At 43.0% G+C, this 21281-nt stretch overlaps 1 protein-coding gene across 1 annotated transcript in view; it reads left to right on the top strand.

Moving 5' to 3' along the window:
* Positions 1–21281, top strand: part of LOC118777600 (extracellular matrix protein FRAS1-like) — a 65551-nt gene that overhangs the window by 2093 nt on the left and 42177 nt on the right. Inside the window, exons 5-14 of the mRNA XM_036528696.1 lie at positions 4054–4143; positions 5093–5240; positions 7347–7490; positions 8901–9035; positions 11992–12135; positions 12763–12903; positions 13221–13361; positions 13817–13984; positions 18260–18400; positions 19135–19278. Coding sequence (XP_036384589.1) covers positions 4054–4143; positions 5093–5240; positions 7347–7490; positions 8901–9035; positions 11992–12135; positions 12763–12903; positions 13221–13361; positions 13817–13984; positions 18260–18400; positions 19135–19278 — 1396 coding nt within the window. The remainder of the gene's footprint in view (positions 1–4053; positions 4144–5092; positions 5241–7346; positions 7491–8900; positions 9036–11991; positions 12136–12762; positions 12904–13220; positions 13362–13816; positions 13985–18259; positions 18401–19134; positions 19279–21281) is intronic.

The raw sequence follows: 21281 nt of genomic DNA, 5'->3' as shown, positions 1-21281 counted from the left end.
TAATAAAATACAGCATTTATGAGGCCATTCGTAGGCCTGGTCAATGGAGTTACGACTGTGAATTTGCCTTGTAAATGAGTTGTTTGAGAAAGAAATACACAGTGTTTTCAGAAATATTCCAGAATATTCATAATGAAAACTGTCACGAAATTAATCGCAGTTGGATGAAGAGGTGGGAACTGAAGGGGTGGATAGACTGACTTCAGTCAATGAACAAATCAATGAATAATTCAGTTCATCAACAGTCAGTGACTCAACCAATCAGTCAATAAATCAGTTTGATTGCAGAGTGAAATTGTAGCACCTGTATATTACGGTATAATTTTGATAACTGACTTGGCTCTTCTTGTTGCACTTCTACCATCATAAAAGTTACATATTCATTAAGCTTCCGTAAAAAAATCAGTTTTCTGGTACCAGACTGTATCAATATGCCTTTGTTGCTGTAAGGTTCCCACTTCATATCACCCTTCCAATCTGCTGTTTTAGGAATCTTGTCATCTCAGATGAATTGAGGTTTGCTCCCAGCAATGCTCAATGCTGGAAGTATGGTTTGTGCTTATTCAGTATCTGGTGATGTGAGTGTAATCTGAAGTAAAGACAGGCTAATGTATCTGACCCTGACTATACTCAGAGTTTGTGGAGAGCATTCGTTTTATGATTCACAATTTTTATTGGTCAATAGACATGTACAAAATGTAACAAGGTAAAACTATTTACAACAGGGAAAGTAAGCTCATGAAATCATATGTTAGTAAATAGTGCATACAAGCATCATACAGTTTTTTTCAATTTTTGAGACAATTGTTCTAGTACAATATTCCAGGAAGTAATGGTATGGGATTTTGCCTTGCCTTAATTCTGGCTGTAGAGCGTTCTAGTAACACAATGTTTTTAAAATCAAAAAGCCAACTGGAGTTCATGGGTAGTTGGGAGTCAAACTAGTTTACTTGGCAGCTGTTAGTCCTGCATATAAGGTCCACCGTTGACTAACATTAAGATCTAGAGAGTGATCATCATTTAACAGACAAAGACAGGCTTTTTTAGATCATTTCATATTGATAATCTCAGATATTATCTTTGATACATAATTCCAGAACACTAATATTGGAGGGCATTCCCAGAATATGTGAATGTATGTACCTATTTGTCCGGAACTACACTGTGTACAAAGGGGGCTTGAAATCCTTCCCATTTTGTATAACAGGTATGGTGTAGTATAGGCTCTGTGTATTAATAAAAAATGTATTAATTGATGTGCAGGGTTTTTAGATAAGGTGGGGATGTCCTCCCATATCCATGTCCAGTTAGGGGTGCAGCCAAATTTAGATAATTCATTGTCCCATATTTTGATCACAGGAATTGGTTTGTAGGAGTGAGATAATAGATTCAAATAAATGGGTGAAACCGACCCACTTATAATTTCTAACCACTTAGTAAGTGGATGGGGGGGGACTTTCTTTTCCCAAGGAACTCCATATGCACGAAGTGCGGAACTTAGTCTGAGGTACATGAAATAAGATAACCCGGGTAGTGGATAGCACTCTCTTAAGTCCTGGAATGTTAGAAGGCCATGCTCATTAAAGAGGTCTTTCAGTGTGAAAATACCTTTATTGGACCACGATTTACACATAAAAGGTGTATTATCAGTTAGAATATTGTAGTTGTTCCATAGGGGCGACTGCTCAGTGAATCTGGGGGAACAGTCCATATACTTTTCAATTTCATGCCAGGTTTTCAGTAAACGGAGAACAATAGAACTATGTCTGATTTTAGATTGGTCTTTTGGAATTCCAGTAAATAAAATATCTTGTAAACGGTAAGGATATATAGATTGGCTGTGGAGAGCATTCTGATGGTGGTGTTATCTAGAGTAAAGACGTAAGGACTCAGACGTGGACCACAGGAGCTTCAAGTTCCAGGCGGGTTTATTGGTCGACAGGCAAATCGCAGATCAGAAACAAGCAGAGTCGAAAACCGGAAGGCAGTCCGTGGACAGAATCAGGGTCGGGAACCAGAGCAGGCAGGGTCAGGAACCGGGCAGGCAGGCAATTGTGGCAAGGCGGCAGGCAGGAACAAGGTCAGTGCACAGGCGAGGACGAGAAACGGGAAAGCACACAGGCAGAAACAATGGCGGGGACGAAACAGGTAAGAATACAATGCAACGACCTAGCAACAGGACAGAGACACGCAGGGAAGATATAGGGCAGGGAAGACGAGGGGATGGGAAGTAGGTGTGCAGGCAGGCAGGTGAAGGCGATGAGGCAATCAGGCAGGCGGAGACAAGGTGGGGAGCGGGGCAGGGCTAGAAACAAGGAAAAACAAAAGCACATGGATCGGGGAAAACAAAAACACCACAGCTAGGGGGCCGGAGTACTGACAAATGTGTCTGACCCTAACAATACTCAGGGTGTGTGGAGAGCATTATGATGGCAGTGTTATATCTAGAGTAAAGACAGGCTAATGTGTCTGACCCTAACAATACTCAGAGTGTGTGGCGAGCATTATGATGGCAGTGTTATGTCTAGAGTAAAGACAGGCTAATGTGTCTGACCCTAACAATACTCAGAGTGTGTGGAGAGCATTATGATGGCAGTGTTATATCTAGAGTAAAGACAGGCTAATGTGTCTGACCCTAACTACGTGTGGAGTGCATTATGATAGCAGTGGCCAGAGAGCTGCAGGAAGTGGAGACAGAACACTTACTTTTAAACCTATAATGGTTGTGGAAAACACAATTTATCATAATGAATGAGCTTGTACTAATCAATAGCAGATTCCTTTTTTACTTAGTCTTGTCTAATGTGCCAGCATTATCTTGTGCATGTCACATTAAAGTTATTATATAAGAGGTCAAGTCAAGTGGCATTATTTGGTCACATTTTACATGAATTAACTACATAAAGCAGATGTAAAACCTAGAGAAGCATGGCACAATGGCTACATTGAGTGTTCATAATACATTGTGCATGATTGTAAAATAGGTGTACTGACACCCTGTAAATCAGCTGTGAGAGTCAAGGACACTCGGCTGTTCGGTTTTCATTAATGAACAACCTCAAGATTTCATTTGTTTGTAACAGCAGGTAAATCAGTCTACTACTATGCTTAAACATTTTACTAAACTTACCCTGGCCTCATTGTAAATCAGTCTGACACAGAGACCACTTTGATTTCCTATACTCCTCATATTACATTACCTTATTGGCATTTAGCAGACACTTTTATTCAGAGCGACTTTCATAAGTTACAATGTGTTATATGTTCCCTGTTTATACAGCTGGATATTTACTGAAGCAATTCTGGGTTAAGTACCTTGCCCAGGGTACAACTGCAGTACCCCTGCAGCGAATCAAACCAGCAACCTTTCCTGTCCTGCTCCTTAGCACTAAGCTATACTGCTGTCCCATCTTTGCTGTCTCATCTGTGTTGGGTTGCCATAGTTTGCACATATTTTATTTTATGTATCTGTGACTCAGTTATGTAGTCTTGACTGCATTACCATGCAATATGCCTTTAATGATTTTTCCATGAAAGTGAGCCATGCCACGATCAAAGATGCTGGAACTTTTTTAATTCACTTGATTTATTGATAATATTTTTTTGAGTTTCCCTTTATCTGGTGTGACTAAAAGAAAAAAAAAATCAAAATGAATAATCTTAAACACAAAATGGCCAACATCAGCAGGGCACAAGATGCTATGTAGTCTTTTTTTAAATTTGTTTTTTTTTTTTTAGCCCCCATTGTTTTATAACTTCAATTAGTTCTGCATAAATTCTGCAAAAGGGGGAAAAACGGTTTAGCTTCAAACAAGATTAATTCTGATTCATTACCCATGGCCACATAAAAGATTACGCAATGATTTTACAATGAAGGCAGATTTTACTGCTGATGATAAACCACTGTTATGCTGGCTGCAAAGGAGCAGCTGAGTTTGACATTAATGTGGACAGAGCTTCATGGGATCTTTGTGAATGTGGAGCCATTTGGTTCACTGGTCTAAATGACCCAGAGGAGAGTTTTACCGGCTGGACATCACTGTTGATTGACAGGGGGAGGAGCTGGTCCACCTGCCTGGAAAGTGTTGCCCTGAGTGCACCTCCGTGGGACAGTTTTGTGTGCACGAGGACCAGCGCAAAGAGGTAATGACGAAAGGAACACACCCCTGTGGCACAGCAGATCTCTCTGCAGGGGATGCGGTCACAGACCATCTGGATGATCAGCTCTCACAGTCACACACAGATTACCTTCTTAAGAGCGCACAGGTGCTCAGTCATGTCAAATAACTTATTGTGAAACACTATATATGTACATTTTTTATGGAATACATTTTTTCTACCTCCATATTTTTATGGAAGAAGGTTTTTCATATTTGCAAAATTACATGAAGAATAATATTTTATAAATGAAAATATAAGTAGTATTTGTATTACTTGCACAGTATGGGCACATCGTCAACATCCTCTGTGTTACATGTAATAGCAGCACGTCCTCTGTGATCCTCTGTGATCATGCTGTTTGTGTACCCAGCCCTCCCCTTGCTCTGCTGTACAGCACTCACAGTGCAAGCTGATACTGAGTCTCGGCTGTGAATGGGATGCCAAAATCAGCCACTTTGGTCTCTTGGAAGTGAAGGGCGATCTTTTACAGCCTTATACACCAGCTATATCACAACCGCATCACCCTGCTGGGGAGTTGTCTTACACAGTTTTATTATCAGATTACACAACACATCCCTAAGTGTCTGTTTAGAGAGGTACAGGGGGGCAGGTTCAGGGGGTCTCTGTATAGAGAGGTACAGGACATGATGGGGCTGGGGTCTCTGTTTAGAGGGGTATGGGATAGAAAGCAGACAAGGGTGATGCATATATCACCTGTCCACGCACCTGTCTGCCACATCTCTTTCCTGTGTACTGTACAGTTCCCCAAAATACACCTGGAAGCACTATTACTAATGGCAAATAGCTAAGAGCTGATTTTCCATGGGGAGAGAAACACATTTCTGTAAGCAGAGCATTGGTGTTTGGAGATGTCTCCGTGGAAGTCACTGAGTAAGAGTGAGTGAGTGAGCTCCTTCCTCTGTTCCCTCAGGACCTGGAGAGCTGGGAGGAGGGGCCCTGCAGGAGGTGTGAGTGCCGGAACGGCCAGGTGACCTGTTACCAGCGCTCCTGTCCTACCTGTCCCATAGGTACTCTGGCAGTAGCCTCAGAGGGGAGGTGCTGTCCCGAATGTCATGATGGTGAGCATGAGGGAACCAGTCAGCATTCAGGATTGATCAAGAGGGGCAGACATGACAGTCTAACCTTGACTTTCCTTTCATCTCTCTGTCTTCAGCTCTGATTCCCCCTGGTAAATCTGCAGTGTTTCACTCATGTCTCATGAGTACAGCATTGCCTGAAACAGGCACTGTCACCTTACCTATACCTAAAGACCCACCACTGGATATCTCCTAACCACTCCATCATTTGCATGGGACACTGGCAATTTAAACTGGGCCAGTGGGGTTGTGTTTAGGAGTGGTGTGGAGCTGCAGTGTATTTGGGGTGTGAGGAGGCATGTTTCTCTCCCCTCACTCCCTGAGCTCCTTTCTGTACTTTAAACCACAAAGTTCCCCTCCTTATTCTTAACCCACTTACTCTAAACATTAAAGGGGTGTCATGGGGTTCGTGCAGCGAGCCACATAGCGGAAAGGGGGGACCACAGTGTGGAGCCATCGCCGTGTCAAGGAGCCTACGTACATGGCATGTGTTAACATGGGGGGGGGGTTGGGGGGCAGCTGAGTTTTGTGGACTCGCAAAACAATGGCACCAACTTTCCTGCCCCCCTTCATGAGATTATCAGTTAAAACTCTCACTTTGTTGTTTTTTTTTTCGGCAGCACTGCTTAGGTTCTTACACTGAGATGTTTGCGTGTTTAAAAATTCCAATCTGTTTTCTCGAATGAATAATTCTGAGTGTAGCATGAAAGGGGCTGCATGTGCTTAATCCCCTTTCATCTGACGGAGGCGAGGGCCTGGTATTACATTTCCTCCTTTGCTAAGCAACACGCCTGTTTAGTTTTCCCATTTCCCGTCGTCGGAGACGATGCTTGGTTTCTCCGTTTCTCCTGCTGACCTTATCTGGGGTTAGCTGAGGAAAAAGCACTGACAGTGCACTTCTTGCTCTGGAGAGGGAGAGAAACATCTCTGAAACCCAATAGCCTGATGGGAAGGCTAGGAAGGCCTGAAAGCCTCCAGTGCAAAGAAGAAATAAATACAGAAGCATGTGTGATGGTCAGGTTTGGAGCTCCTGAAACGGATGAGATCAAAGATGTTAGACTGGGAAACGTCTCACCTTCAAGAGGGTTAAGATGCTTTAAAATGGGCTGAATTATTCAGCATTGACTGCTCCAACCGATCTCACTCAGTCTTGTCGCATTACGGTATCGGTACAATTAATCCCATGTGATATCAGGCAGTAAGGCTGTCTATGGGCCAATACTTGGTGTCACTGAATACCATGCGGTCTATTGATCTGAAGGCTCTGAAGAAGGACAAGTCAATGGCTCTGACTTCCTCTTGACCTTCTCCCTGCTGTCAGGACCTTAAGTGCTTTACCATTTCTACATTTCAATAGAATCAATTCTAAGAAAAAAACGACATTGAGTTAAAAGGTAACATAGCCTTATTTAGGGCTATTCTCTGGCAGCATAAACCTAGGCATATTTGATCATCAGCTGGTTCTTGCAAAGCGTCTCCAGCATGGTTAGGGGACAGAGCAGCACAAGCAGGCACGTTGATGTGTGTTTCCCGTATCTGATGAGAGAGAGGTCGTTCCAGGGGCAGCTCGTTCACTGTCATCAATGAACACTTGAAATTCAGAATGTGACGGGAAAGCCATTATGGTTTTTAATAGTGGAGCAGGTGCTCAGCGTTCTGCCCCTCTGAGTCTCATGTCCAGCCTCATTGCAAAGGAGCCTCTCCACAGCTTCTTCTATAGAGAGGCTCACTTACAGAATGCAATAAAATCAATGCAAATGATTGGGCACAGCTGCAGTTTGGTTCTTGCCCATTTATTTATCGGCACAACAAATCTTACAGTGCCGGGTCTGTGTATTCTAAGGCAATAAAAAGGTATTCCATATTCCATGATTAAAAGGATATTTTTTATTCTAGTACTGAGTCAGAAATTGCTTTTGAATAATTTCACAGACACAAATCTGAATTGTAAATGACAGTGCTGCTCATGCATTTTAAATACTAAACGTGTAAAAAGACAGGATAGGGATAGGATGGTAGTGATGAATTGCTTTTATGTGAGTTCTCTCAGTGTTTCCTCTCATCTTTCTATCTGTCTGTCTGTCTCAGTTCAGTGTCACCCTGACTGTGTGACATGCTTTGGGACCTGGGGCCACTGTGACCGCTGTAAAGACCCTCGCGCTGTTCTGCATGGTGGCCGATGTCTGCGGAGCTGTCCCCCGGGGTTCTACCAAAACGGAAGAATGTGCGCAGGTAGGACACTATTCCCCATGCAGGCACAGGTGTATCTACCTCACTCACAGAGGACGGAGGGAGCCAGCATTCCAGCCATTACACAAACTCTATAAGGACTGTAATCAGTAGCATTTAGCTTTGTTTACTAGGTCCATTAAAGAGATGGTGTCAGTGCAAACAGTCTGTTGGAGAAAAGGGGAGCTGTTTGTGGAAAACAGCAGTATATTGTTTGAGTGTCAACTGCAGCGGCCGGTTTGCAAGACCCAGAAATTGCTTATGAAGTGTTTCATAGATGGGACTTCAGCTGACAGCATTATGGGATGCCTCGCGTCCTTTTATGGCCGAAATAAACCTAAAGGTCTCTGTGGCCGAGCCTCCGGTATAAAGTGACAGCAAGGACAGTAACCATTGCTAAAGTTTTAATGTACAGAACAGGCTGTACTCATGGTCAAAGGGAATAAGCCATTGTTTCACAAGTGTCTGATCCAACCTTGAGTGGAATGCTGTAGAAAATGTCATACAACATGAATGTGTGTGAAGATGTGTGTGCAGGTGCTAATGTGTGTGAGTGTGTGTGTGTGTGTGTGTGTGTGTGTGTGTGTGAGGGTACGTGGGAAACAGGATGGAAGTGTTTGGACATTTGCATGTCTATATATTCTTGCATGAATGTGTGAATGTGGTGATATTTAGAAATGCAGTGTAAGTGTACATGCTTACTTTGGTTTCTTCCATTCTTGCCAGAGAGGGGCTGTGCTCAGTATATTTCAGAAATTAACAAAAGTGACAGAGTTGGTACATTTATTTTTACTTACTTTTTTCTTGCTTATTTTCAACTTTTTCATCTTTTCTGTCCTCTCACTGTCTGGTTTTATGGTTTTATTTCCTGCTACATTGTGTGACTGTTGCAGTTGGGAGGGAGGAGTGGTCCCACCCCAAGGATTTTGTAGATTATGTGATATAAAACAATAAAAATTATTAATCTAAAAAAGTATTTGAACATGAGAAATCATCTTTATGTCTTATGTCTATGTTCTTGTCTATTGTGTTCAGTGGTCTGTCTGTCTTTTTGAGTCAGACATTTCTGTGGAGGTGGGGGGCCAGTTGCAGACTGTTTCAGCAGTGCAGGGGGAGAATCACAGTGACAAACTGCATACTGTGCATGCACTTCATGCAGGCAGCTGTGATTACCAGAAAGCGACCAAATGAAGATGCAACCATGTGCCCACGCACAACCGTGTAACCACAGGACCACTTGACCATATGACTGCATGACCATGTGACTGTGTGATTATATGACCGTTTGACTCTATGACTCTGTGACTGTGTGACCATGTGACCACATGACCGAGTGACCATGTGGCCCTGTGACCGCCTAACTGTGTAACCATGTGTATTACGATCTTGTGCAATGGCTTGTGTTTTCTGCAGCCTGCAAGAACTCGTGTGGCTCTTGTGAGAATGGCTTTGAGTGCACCTCCTGCCAAAAGCCCCTCTTCATGAGTCGTGGGCAGTGTGTGTCCACGTGTGGGAGCGGCTTTTTCCCCAGTCACACACAGTGCACACGTGAGTACCTGCCTCACCTGCCCCACAGCTCCCCAGCAGGCATGATGAAGGACTGAAACAGTAATGCTATCAATGACCTACTGTGTAACGTTGCTACGCTGTCACACTAATAACACTGATGGTACTTTGCCTTAGTGATATTTATAAAGAGCACGGCTGTCTGCTGCAGGTGGCAGGCATTCAGATCTGTTCATAAAATGTGTAAATGACAAACTTGCAGAACACTGAGAGCTCAAACCATTGACGTATAGTTTATAATTACAGGACTCTGTCTGCTATCAAACTAAATGAGCATGCTTAACACTGGCATTCAGTGAAAGAGAGAAAGTACTCTGATACCAGTTTGAGCAAACAGTGAGTTTCTATGTGCACAGTAATATTAAGAATACCATTAATTCTGTATAATGAGAAAGATGTTTTGCAGAAATATGGAGTAACAAAAGGCAAACATTTGTCACAGTTGTGATTAGATATTATTATTGTTGAGCTCAGGAGTGAATGTGTACAGTGCCTGATGGCAGGGATCCAAGACTACCACAGTTTACTCTTCGCTGGGTGCCTTGGGGCAATTCTGTCCCACACATGGGGAAACCAAGACCTCAGCATAAGAATACCATAGTTAATCTCATCAATTTGTCTTGGGTTACTCATGTGTTTGGAAAGATGCTCACAGTGGGGATTACTTTAGCTCAACTGATGACCGGCATGCATGAAATGAGCTAATTTAATGAGCTTAATTTAATGAGCTTATCCGTGCGCTGTTAAAGTCTCCGTGATTTAGATATTCTAACATATGTTAGTGAATGCAGTAACAAACTGGAAAGATGCATCAGTGCTGAATTTATGTCTCTGTGGGGAATAGGAGGGTCGTTCATTAATGGATCCAGCACCCTGTTGAAAGCGATATTAAGATAAGCGCTTTCTGTTTTAAATGGAAGAAAGGAAGCGAAGGGAGAAATGTCTGAAAACATTCCACACAAAGGGGGGCATGCATTAAATTCCACGGTGTCTGACTGCCAAAGCCATTACTGTCTGTCACCGGAGAAGAATGCCCTGGTCTTACCATAAATGGTGGATAGAATGCCTTTGAGGAAACAGAAGAGAGCTCAGGGTCAGTTCCAGAGTTCATCTGTAAGCCCTTAAACCTTGAGCCGGTGATATGCCTTGATGTCACCGAGCTTTTCACCCATGGCCCCAGGAAACGAGGAGTGACAGGGTCAGCTCTTTGGAGCACATCTTAAAATCACCATCAGGTGGCACAGCTCCCCTCATCCTTACCTGTGCATGGTGAGACTGCACTGCAACTCATGAGACATCAGGGAGTTATTGCTCCAGCAATGGAAATCCAGACACAGATGAATTCACTGAGAGGCAGTGTGCACACATTGTAATTGTATTGTCCCAGTATTGCTGTTCATCAACACCATACTCATAAACGACATAAACAATTAAACCATGAAGAAGGTTTTAATTCATACTGACAGGCACTTTCTCCTACTCTTCTGTCCTTTCAGGGAGTAGGAATTCCGCCTGTACCCTGTATCATGCAATGGCTTTTTATGTGGTTTTATGTGGCAGACCAGCACGTCAATAAAGAGCCAGATTGCTACCACTTGATAACGAAGCTGGCCAGACTCTGTAGCATTGTGGTTTGTGGGATGTGTGCAGTTGTTCCTGAGTTATGGATTTGATGCTCTCTAAGTGTGTCATTATGGCTTTCTCCTCCTCTTAGGGGTTTATTTCAGGGCTGATTTTGAGCCCGTCACTTTGATTACTGTTGGATATAATGGAGCTCTAACTGTTGGCTTGTCTTTCCTGACTTCCACACTTGGGCTGCAGGGGTAATTTGGAATTCTCCATCAGCATTTACTCAAATGATACCAAGCGCATAAATGTCCTTCCACTTGTAAAAATGGCCAGTTAACAGAGCCAGAATGCTCAGTCCTCAATGAAGGAGCTGCTATCAATGCAATACTGGAATTCACAGCAATGTCATCCCTGCTTACTGTATTCACAGGCTTTTCTGGTTCAGCATTACCTCACATTACCAGGTAACACACAAGTCATTTAAATTTATTAAATTGCTTATCAGGTAATCGGTTATTCTCCGCACTCCACTTGTTTAAGAGTGGACATTTTCAATTGTTACATTCAAGTGTTACATTTTAACTAACAGAACCATGCAATGTTAATACCATGGTGATGTTCTTTTATGTGTTTCTTTCATTGCTTACAGAAATAGAGACATTTTGGCTGGTGTTCCATCTTTGACAGCAAACACCAAGGTGGCTGGGAAACCTCATATTATACACTGTAATGCATCACTGAACAGTGATATCTGTGCTTCTGTCAGATTTAGTATCACAGTAAGCATTTAGCTCATATACACCATTGTATTCAGGTAGAAAAGATACATAGTAGTGTTAAGACTAAAATAACCACACTAATTAATAATTGCAAAATAATTTATTTAAAAAATGTTAAGTGTGTGCCTTTAAAGTTGGGCCTCATCCTCACTTCCCTCACTAATCCAGTTCCTGCACGGTGCTGCTAGCTAATGGCTGTATTGGAGGTTGGTGCAGTACAGTAATTGAAGCCTTCCGAAGTGCTCCTGTTTCCAAGTGAAAAGCTGCAGTCAGGACTCGACTGTCTGAATCTCTTTTGTTGGGTTCCTTTATAGAATGCCAGAATGGTGGGTCGTGTAAGAGGTGGCCTTTTGTTCTTCACACAGTAATGCTTTCAAACAGCACACACAGGCAGAAGTGCATCCTGGGTCCCGCAGTAAATAAATCATGGACACCATCTGAAGTAACCTTGGATAAGAAGCTTTGGAGGCCTCTTCTCCTTCTCCTTCCCTTGTTTGCAGGCAACGCAGATCTGTCTTTCGTTCTCCCTCTCTCCCTCCTATCCTCTTTCTCCTTCTCTCTTTCAGAATGACTCTGTTCACTTCCTACAGGTTGCCATGACTCCTGCTCCACCTGCTACGATCCTGGCCTGCAGAACTGTCTTTCATGTTCCGACCCCTCTCTCCTGCTCAGAGATGGTCTTTGTATGCCAGAGTGTGGCCCAGGCTTCTACACTAGACAAGGCACCTGCCATGGTGAATGTTTTATGTAACGCATTCTGTTATAAGCACCACATCATGCAAGGTAGCACTGTGTGTGATTCATAGTTTTTTTTTTCCATGATGGATAATCCAGACTGGAAAGAAACGTAAAAAATAATAATAAATAAATTAATAAAATAAAATAAAATATATAAAAATATATTTGTGTTAATGAGGTACTCTAACTGCAAAACAAAGCCATATGAACATGGATTGTTTCTAAATTTGCCATTGCAATAACAATAAATCCCTTTATAATACATAGTTTAATCCCGTAACTGCACAAAGCTTCATGAAAGTCTTTTCATTTTGGGATGTCCTAAGGGCTAGATTTTACATGGCTATAGTTAAGTACAGTGTAGGTGTGGTAAATTAGCAATAGATTTTATTTAGATTTTTATGAAGATTTTGAAGTGCCTCTCTCCAAACTGTATGTCAGGAGTCTATTCTGAGCTGTATTTATTCTGGACTGACTTGGGGTAATCCACCACTGATCCACCACTCGCTGCGAATTTCCGTCTTTTTGTTGAATTTGATTATGAAAACATTGGTTTAGCTCTGAACGTCTGCCAGACCCTCAGTTCCTATGTTCTAAGAGTTGCTTTGATTTTACTCCTCCAGCCTGTGACAGGTCTTGCAGGACCTGCTACCCTGACAGCCCCGGCTGCACGAGCTGTCCCCCAGACACTGCATTGCATCGTGGGAAATGTGTCCTGAATTGTCCTGAACACCATTACCGGGACAACCATGGCAGATGTAGGGGTCAGTACTACTGCTGTTGTTGATACATAATGGTATCTCTGTATTATCATGCCAATCAGTTCTGTAATTGAAATACATTTTACATATATTGGATGAAAAAGGGAAGGGAAGTAGACACCATTGGCCTACCAAAATACATTGCTTGCAGGCCCTAATAGTTCTTACAGATGAATAAGTGTATCTGGCTTGGTAATTATCTATAATTTTGACACAGGTTATGAGTCCAGAGTTGAAAATTCTGTGCTTGCTGGTAGAATGGAATTTCACAGATTGTTGTTGATTGTTGAAGTGTGTTTGACCCCCTGCCTTTTCCTCAGAGTGTCACAGCTCATGTGCATCCTGCTCGGGCCCCATGGGGTCCCACTGCACCCTCTGTCCCAGGACGCTGGCTCTTTACCTGGGACAGTGCCTGGATGCCTGTGGACAGGGCTGGTATTCTCAGGACGGGGTCTGCCAAAGTAAGAGCACAATCTGTAGGGCCTAATAGTCTATGGGGCCTACTCAAATACTTAAATAAGTACTGTTGGGCAAGCTGAACAACAGTTTAATGAAGTACAGACCCAGAATATTGAGATTAAATAAGATGTGATAGAGCTAAACTGCCTTACAGTGCCCAGGTGCCTCCTCATATGTTTTATCATAGATTCCTTTCCTCTCCAGTCTGAATCGCTCTGCTTAAAGTATATGTTGATTTTGAATGGTAAATGTGCATTAATTATTCGATCGATGCATTATATCATGCATTAAAAGTTTGATGTGATGATAGCTCCGCTGAACATGTGACTAATTCAGGTGTGTGAGTCGGAATGGTATTGAGGTGGAGTGGGGTATAAGTGAAAAGGGTGATGAGGTGGAGTGGGATGTCAAGGGGGGGTGATATTTAGGTTGAGTGGGGTCCCACTGTCCCCCTTAGACTGCCATTGGTCCTGCCGCTCCTGTGTTGGACCCACGGACTCGGACTGCGTGCTCTGCCGGTGGCCAGAGGAGGCGCTACAGCCCAGAATCAAAGGGGCCAGCCATGGCACCTGCATCTTGGGGTGTCAGGACCGCTTCTACCTAGACATGAGAAAGACATGCAGAGGCAAGTGTGTGTGTATGAGCTGGACATGGCAGGTGCTCTCCATACATATTACAGATAATGTACATCTGCTGCATTGTGTCTGGGACTGACTGACAACACTACCCAACAGATGTAACCACTTCCTCCTTTGTGGAAAAAGCACCATCTGCTATCTGTTGCAATATGTACATCACTGAATTGGAAGCGTCTAATTACTCCTACTCTTTTGTGCGGTTGAAGAATTATGGGTTACTGCATGTAGCAGTAGTAAGAACAAGGAAGGCACAAATTAGATCAACTGAAGCAGTAGCTTATATTAAGTTAAATAAGACCCTGGTGCCTCATAAATGTGTCTGCTTCCTGATTTAATCCATTTACAATCTTAACAGCTTATTAAACTGGTAATCTTATGAGTATCATCTTAACCTGATTGTTGCTGCTTCCGGTTATACTGTAGTGGCTCATTTAGTGTCTTTATTGCAATTTATAAGAATAATGAATCTGGTACAGGGAAAACTATGGCACACAGTGGACTTTCTGAACTTGGTTCACACTGTGAGCAGGGTGGTAGACCAGCCTTAACCTGCATGAGAGCACATCCTTCAGTAATCCTTCTCCTCTCTGGATGACAGCCAGTCTCGCTGTTTAGTCTGTTAACAATCTGCGTCCGTGACAACAGACGCAAAACTGACTCTGTGTAATTGACAGTAACCTTTGGAATGAGATTTCTGTCTTGCAGAAAAAAAAGAATAAATAATAATAATTCTGTGTTTTGTGCACTCATCTATATTCATTGTTATCCCGGCTCTCGAAGAGAACAGTAAATCCCTCACTCTGTTGTTTTGCAATAAATGTGGCGTTTCTCTTGAACAAATCCATCCACATTAGCAAACATGTCACATCAGCGCACTCCAGGAGATGCTTTGGATGATCGCTGCGGATCCGAACACAGCCTGGCGTCGGCATTATCTTAAATTTCCAAAATTAGGTGTCACACTTCTCGCCTCGCCGTGGCCTGCTTTGAGTTATAAATAATGCAGATGTGAAACAAGCCCTCGTACCTTTATAAATCACTGCCTGTTTGTGGTGCTGCCGCTCACTGTTTGCTGTGTAAAGAATCACAGGGCTGTCTTTAGGGCTGGGCTCCATGGGGCACAGCTCAGGGCAGTGGATTCACAGTCGCGGTGCTGTCTGTGAAAGGCAGTCATGGTGGCGGATGTCAATGGTGTATGCTGTGCCAGGCAGACTCAGGTTGATATAGGTTTCAGGGATTATGTCTGTAGAGGTAGTGAGGATCACCTCCACTTTCTGATGGACTGGACAGTCACTGGAGGCCAAGAATGAAATTCATGCTGGGTTTAATTAACCCATAAATGGAGGTAGAACACTCCTCACGGACCAGACGCAGTGCATCCAGGTCCTAAGGCCAAAGATGTGTGAAGAAGGGTCGGTAGTTGAAGTTAGCATTGTGTTGGAATGGTACAGTCCTGCTGTCTTTTACTGTATTGTGTTGAAGTTGGCATTGTGTTGGAATGGTATGGTCCTGCTCTCTTTCTTTGGGCTGCATTTGCATGTTGTGGTCCCGGCCCTGTGTTTGGCACTGATGTTTGTTTGCGTGTGGGTGGTGGTGTCCTTGTTTGTATAATGTTTTGTGTCATTTTTGTTAAATTTACTTTATGCTTAACTGTGGGAGTGGCTCTGGACAAGAGCGTCTGCTATGTAACAAAACATAAGTGTAAATATAAGGAGGGGGCAGTTGTGTAGAGGAAGTGATGCAATGGAGGTGTACTGTCCAAGGAATCCAACAAGTGAAGAGGGACTGGAAAGAGACCCCCAGGCAGAGAGTGTCTTATGGAAGTGTATGTTTAAAACAGAGAAACTTTTAATACTCCTGGCTCACACCTGCTATTTTTATAAAATGTTATTAAGCAACTTATGAATGTATAGAAATCGCTATGTGTTTTTCCCCCACTCTATTGGATTAGGTTTCAGAACTGAAATATAAAGAAAGAAACAAAATTTGTTTATCTGTCTATTTCCAATAATAGAACACAGGGAGACAGCGGAGGTATGTAATATGCCTGCAGCACCCGGTAGGGGAACAGAATTGAATTACTGAAATAGATAGCCTGTTCTGTTCGCTGACAGCTTAAGCTGCAGGAGTAGACATATAAACAGAAGATCTGAAATCAGTGACTCTCTTCTTTGTGCTGCCAGGGGGGACCAAGCCTTGCTGCTGTGTTGACCATCCCCCCCACCCCACAGGACCGACTGTGTCTATTTGCCCAGCCATCAGGCACTCAGCTTTTAATTCAGCACCCATGGGCTGTCTGGGGACAGCATGTTCTGTTTTTTAGGTGGGACAGCAGAGAGAGAACTGAGAGGGTCCGAGATTGGCGCTGGTCCAAGGGTTGTCATTACTGGCAGTCATTACTGTCTTTGATTGAAAACTAGCGAGAGAGCAGAGCCCTGTTCCTAAGGGCTGTAAAATGCTGCACTCTATTTGGTTTTATTCTATCATGACCTTTCAGTGTCCAATCTTGAATGTAGTAGTAGTAGCTGCTCAAACGGATGTGTCAGCATGCTTTGTGGCGAGACAGTGGACTGTGAAAAGACCTGTTGTGTAAAATCTGTGGAACTGTAGCCCTGTGGGATCAGAGTTTTGCTACCGTAGTAGCAAAACTATCCAGCAAAAGTAGCAAAAGTATCCAGTAGAAGAAACTTGGGAAAAAAAACAGGTTCTTTAAGGTTCCTCTTATTATATACTACCTCTGACTTACAAATATTAAGTGCTGACTTTCTCAATGTTAAGCGCTGATTTGAGACTACTAATCACTGAATTAAGAATATTAAGTATTGACTGAAGAATTTAACCCCTGGAGTCTATCAAGAGTTTCTGCTGAATAACTCTGTGGTATGATCTGAAGTCTGTCTATATTTCTGCATCCCCAAAAATGATACTCTTATGCACTTCAAAAAGAACTCCAATTCATCTCCTTTCAATATCTCGGTCACTCCAAGATGCAGAAACATGTTCTTCACTTGCTATTCTGTACCAGAAATGGGTCTTATATAGTATTCAGTCAGATATCAGTAAACAACAGGATTATGAGTAGGGGTGCAACGGATCACAAAACTCACAGTTCGGATCGTATCACGGTTTTTGAGTCATGTAGCGGATCATTTTTCGGATCAGTAAAAAAAAAAGACAAATATAACTTTGCTTTCCATGTATTACTTAAAGAACTTAAAGAACACTTAAAGAAAGGAACTTTTGCCCATGGTCTTAAGTGAAAACATTCAAGATGTCCAATGTTTAAATAAAATCTTAAAATAAAATATTCAATACTCAATTATTAAATTAAAGTGCAATATGAGCACTTGTTCTGCTGTTCTGCGGCTGTGTCCGAAATCACTCCCTATTCACTATATAGTGCATGTATATACATTTTACACTTGGACTCGTTGGACTTAACTGCCAGCTAGCTAGCTAACATTAGTTTCAACTTCTTTGAACAGATGAAGCTGGGTGCTAGTTCTTTCATTAAGTTAGCTAGTGATAGCTAGATAGGTTGGTATTATCCAGATAGCAGGTTAATGTCAGTCGCAACTAGCTAGTCAATTAGCTAGCTAGCTGGCACAGTTAGACACAAAGATATTCATACAAATGTTTGTATCTTTTCACTGCAACTCTGCATCGAGATTTAGGGAATTATTACTTTAAAAAGTAACAGCGGCAGTAAAACTGTATTTCACACTATTATGATAAAACTTTGCAGTAATCCGTGATTTACATGCATGCTGAACCTTGGGGGGGGGGGGGTGTCTTTACGGATCACGGATCAGCTACGGTCCGTCACACCACTAACAATGAGGATGTAATTTCTGCCTCATTGTAGCTGAAGTGTATTTAGATATGTGTCTCTCAGAAATAAGTGAGCTGACACATTTTCCTTTGGGAGGGCTTTCAAGTAAACAATTTTTTTTTCAACAAGCGAAAATCATTTTACCTCATATAAAAAGGCATATCAAATTCCTCATGTCACGGCCAGGGCTGCTAATAGCATTTTCCATTGGAGAAAGTCATTTGGAATAAAATGCTACACGATGTGCGGATTGCTATTATAGACCCCAATAATCTGCCTAAGCGTCCTCAAGAAACATAAACAAATAGGGCAGGGTTCGTGGAGTTAAGCACTGACATAAGAATACTGAGCACTGACTTAATTTTAAGCACTGACTTAAGAATAATATGCACTGACTGCCTGAGGTGATGGCTCTCTCTGTCTCTTCCAGAGTGTCACTCGTCATGTTTGCAGTGCACTGGGACCAGTGCTCAGGACTGCACCTCCTGCCTTCCCCCAGCCATTCTGCACCAGGGACAGTGTCTCCACAGGTGCCCCCCAGGGTTCCACAGCCACAACGGCACTTGCAACGGTGAGAGAAATCTACCTTTCTCAATTACACGTGACATCACGCCTCATTGTCAGGGAAGCCATATCACTGTGGTCTTTAATGGCCGAGCGATGCCACCCGTGGGATTCGGCAGCGAGCAACTACTCTGTAGCTGGATGCGTTTTAAATCTTTAATTGTGTAGAGTGTTGCTTCTGTGCGTGATTCCCCATCTGTCAGAAATTCTGCAGGTTATTTAAATGAGATGAAGAGTCGAGAAGTGAAAAAGCTCTTTGCAGCAGATGTCTGAGTTTATTAAAGTCTACTTCATTTGTGCTTTTTAATATGGTGCATATTTTGTAAGAGTGCTGCAAAGGTGCTCTGTGGGCTATTCCTACAGGAATCAAGAGGGAAGGGTTATTAAACTCAGCGCAAAGAGTCAGCAATTTACAAAATGTTCAACTCGCCAAAGGAAGTCATTTAATCCAGAAGTTCATGCATTTCATGTCAAGCCGGTCATTTAGTGGCCTGCCGATTGCTTTTACTTGTTGGCTGAAGCTTGATGTTATGCGCAGATTTTCAAAACTCATTCAATCAATTAAATATTAAAGGGTGTTTTTTCAAAGCTGTCCATTTGTAATTCATTACTGGGACCCTCATTTGCATGCAGCCGTCGTCTTTAACCTCTCTGTGCCTCTCGCTCACTCTTCTGCAGCTGCGGTTTTTGCTGTTTAATGCCTCCTCCCGTTCCTTTTCTATCTCCCCCAACCCTCCCCAGCCTGCCACCGGTCCTGTAGGGAGTGCTCAGGCCCCATGGAGGCAGATTGCTTGGCCTGTCCACCCCACGCCATTCTCCGTGATGGCCTCTGCTGGACCAGCTGCCCTGAGGGACAGTACCAGAATGCACTAGGGGAGCGTGCTGGTGAGTGTCCAACAGAGAGAGCTGAAGAGCTGGAGCAGCAGCTGGGGGGAGCTGAGCAGCTGAAGGAGAGCTGAGCAGCTGCAGCAGAGGCAGAGGAGGGTATGAGGACTTTTGATCTTGGCTGGGCTGGCTGGGAAATGACAAGTGAAAGTAGGTTGCCGACCTGTCACCTAAATGGACCCTCTTGTTATTATTATCTTATGGTACTATGCTGTGAAATCTGGCCCGGCAGGCCTTTAAAAATCACAGTGCAATCCACAGGAAGGCTCCATTCTAAGACAGGACACAGGCGGCTCACACTCACTTTCTTTAGGCTCAGTGATCTCGGCAAAGGCCTACTATTGAGTGACTACTACTAGAACTGCTGAGTACTAACTGCTGTGAAAAGGATAATTGAATTTATCTATTTTTCAGTATTAACACATATTGGAGCATCAAAGGGTGGGGGGAGGGGGGTGTGACAAGAGGTCATAAACCATGTCGCTTCATCACTAAATGTATTCAAATTCAATTCAGTTGGGTTATTTAAATTGTGTCTTTGGTCTGTGTAAGTCTGTCAGGAAAGGGCCTGAACGTGACCTAAAACACTAACAGTCAATGACTCATGGTCATTTGTTGAAACTTTATTTGGAAATTGATATGCAAGTCATTTTCTTAAAAGAGAGTGCCAATATACTGCTGGTGACAGTGTAACAGATTCAAAAGGGAAGAATAGGGAGTCAATGTTTGTTTCAAATAACATGGGCTTTCGATGGAAAAAGTGGATTAAAAAGTATGAAATGCAAGGGGAGTCATTTTAAATGCTATGGGCGCCTTTCTTGATTAAAAGGTAAATTTGTAATTTGTTTCCCCGTCATCACAGAAAAACCACTCTTCAACGAGACAAACGTTCCCCGTCCCCGAGTGTAAACAGTGGGATCGAAACGTTGTTTTAATTGCATTTTAGATGATTACAGTCTCCCAAAAGGAGTTGGAACTCAGCTTTCATGAGTTTCTATTAATTGACTGTCCTTAGTCCAACTCCGTTACTAAATATTTGCATCACGTCACCCTCTAACGTAACCCCCTCCTGTTATGCAGTCCTTTAATGTCAAGTACCATCGACACTTTGCTCACGGTTGGATCATGTTTTAAAATGCACATGTCATTAGCTTCACTTTAATTCCGCTCTCTCTTCCCCTCGACATCCCTGAGCGCCCTTCAACAGTTCACCCTGGCCCTGCCTCCTAAAGAGTTCTGACGTATTTTAAATTAATAAACTGTGCATACCCAAATCCTCCGCAAGTCACGAATCAATCCTCTCTTCCGGGCTGAAGGCTGAAATTGTGTGACTTTTTGATGGGCTTGCTAACTGCATCAGCGTGCCCACCTGTCTCCGGACTCATTATTCGGGAGTGGCGTAGTGCGACTGAACTATGTGCGCCTGTGCACTAAAACCCCCCGCAGACGTGTCTGATAAAAGTTTCAGCGTGAACGCGCTCCCTGCGGCAGAATTTTAACGGCGCTTTTTATGTGGACTCGGGCTACAGTTCCAATCTATACTTTTGTTGGAATATACCAGCAATAACCACTACGTAATGTGAAAATGAATCATTCTTGGCATAGGAATGGAAAATGAACAAACATAATCACGCTCGTAAAAAAAGAATGCCTGTAGCGCAGCAAGAACATTCAGGTCCGTATGAGCGTGTGACCGGAATGATAATAACGGGGGAAAAAAAACTCCAGAGATGGGTCGCTAAGTGAGATGGAATGAGGCAGACTTCGTTGAACTAATCTGAACAACTGTGACAACAACAACAAAAGTTTAAAGTCATTAGTCCGGTCCTGGCTGGCGGTGCAGAACGGCACTTGCCAGAACAAAGTTCTCAAACAGAGAGGTGTAGGTTTAAATCTTGATTGGGCCAACGCCGTTGTACCGTCAACTTTCACGAATTCCATTTCTAACGATGCATCTGTACAAACTGTTAACAGGAAAGATTTAATTTACGCAACTTGCCGGA

Source organism: Megalops cyprinoides, chromosome 5 (assembly GCF_013368585.1).
Source record: "Megalops cyprinoides isolate fMegCyp1 chromosome 5, fMegCyp1.pri, whole genome shotgun sequence".
NCBI classification, from domain to species: domain Eukaryota; kingdom Metazoa; phylum Chordata; class Actinopteri; order Elopiformes; family Megalopidae; genus Megalops; species Megalops cyprinoides.
The sequence above is the reverse complement of the archived record's forward strand: the minus strand, read 5'-3'. Positions and strand labels throughout refer to the sequence as shown.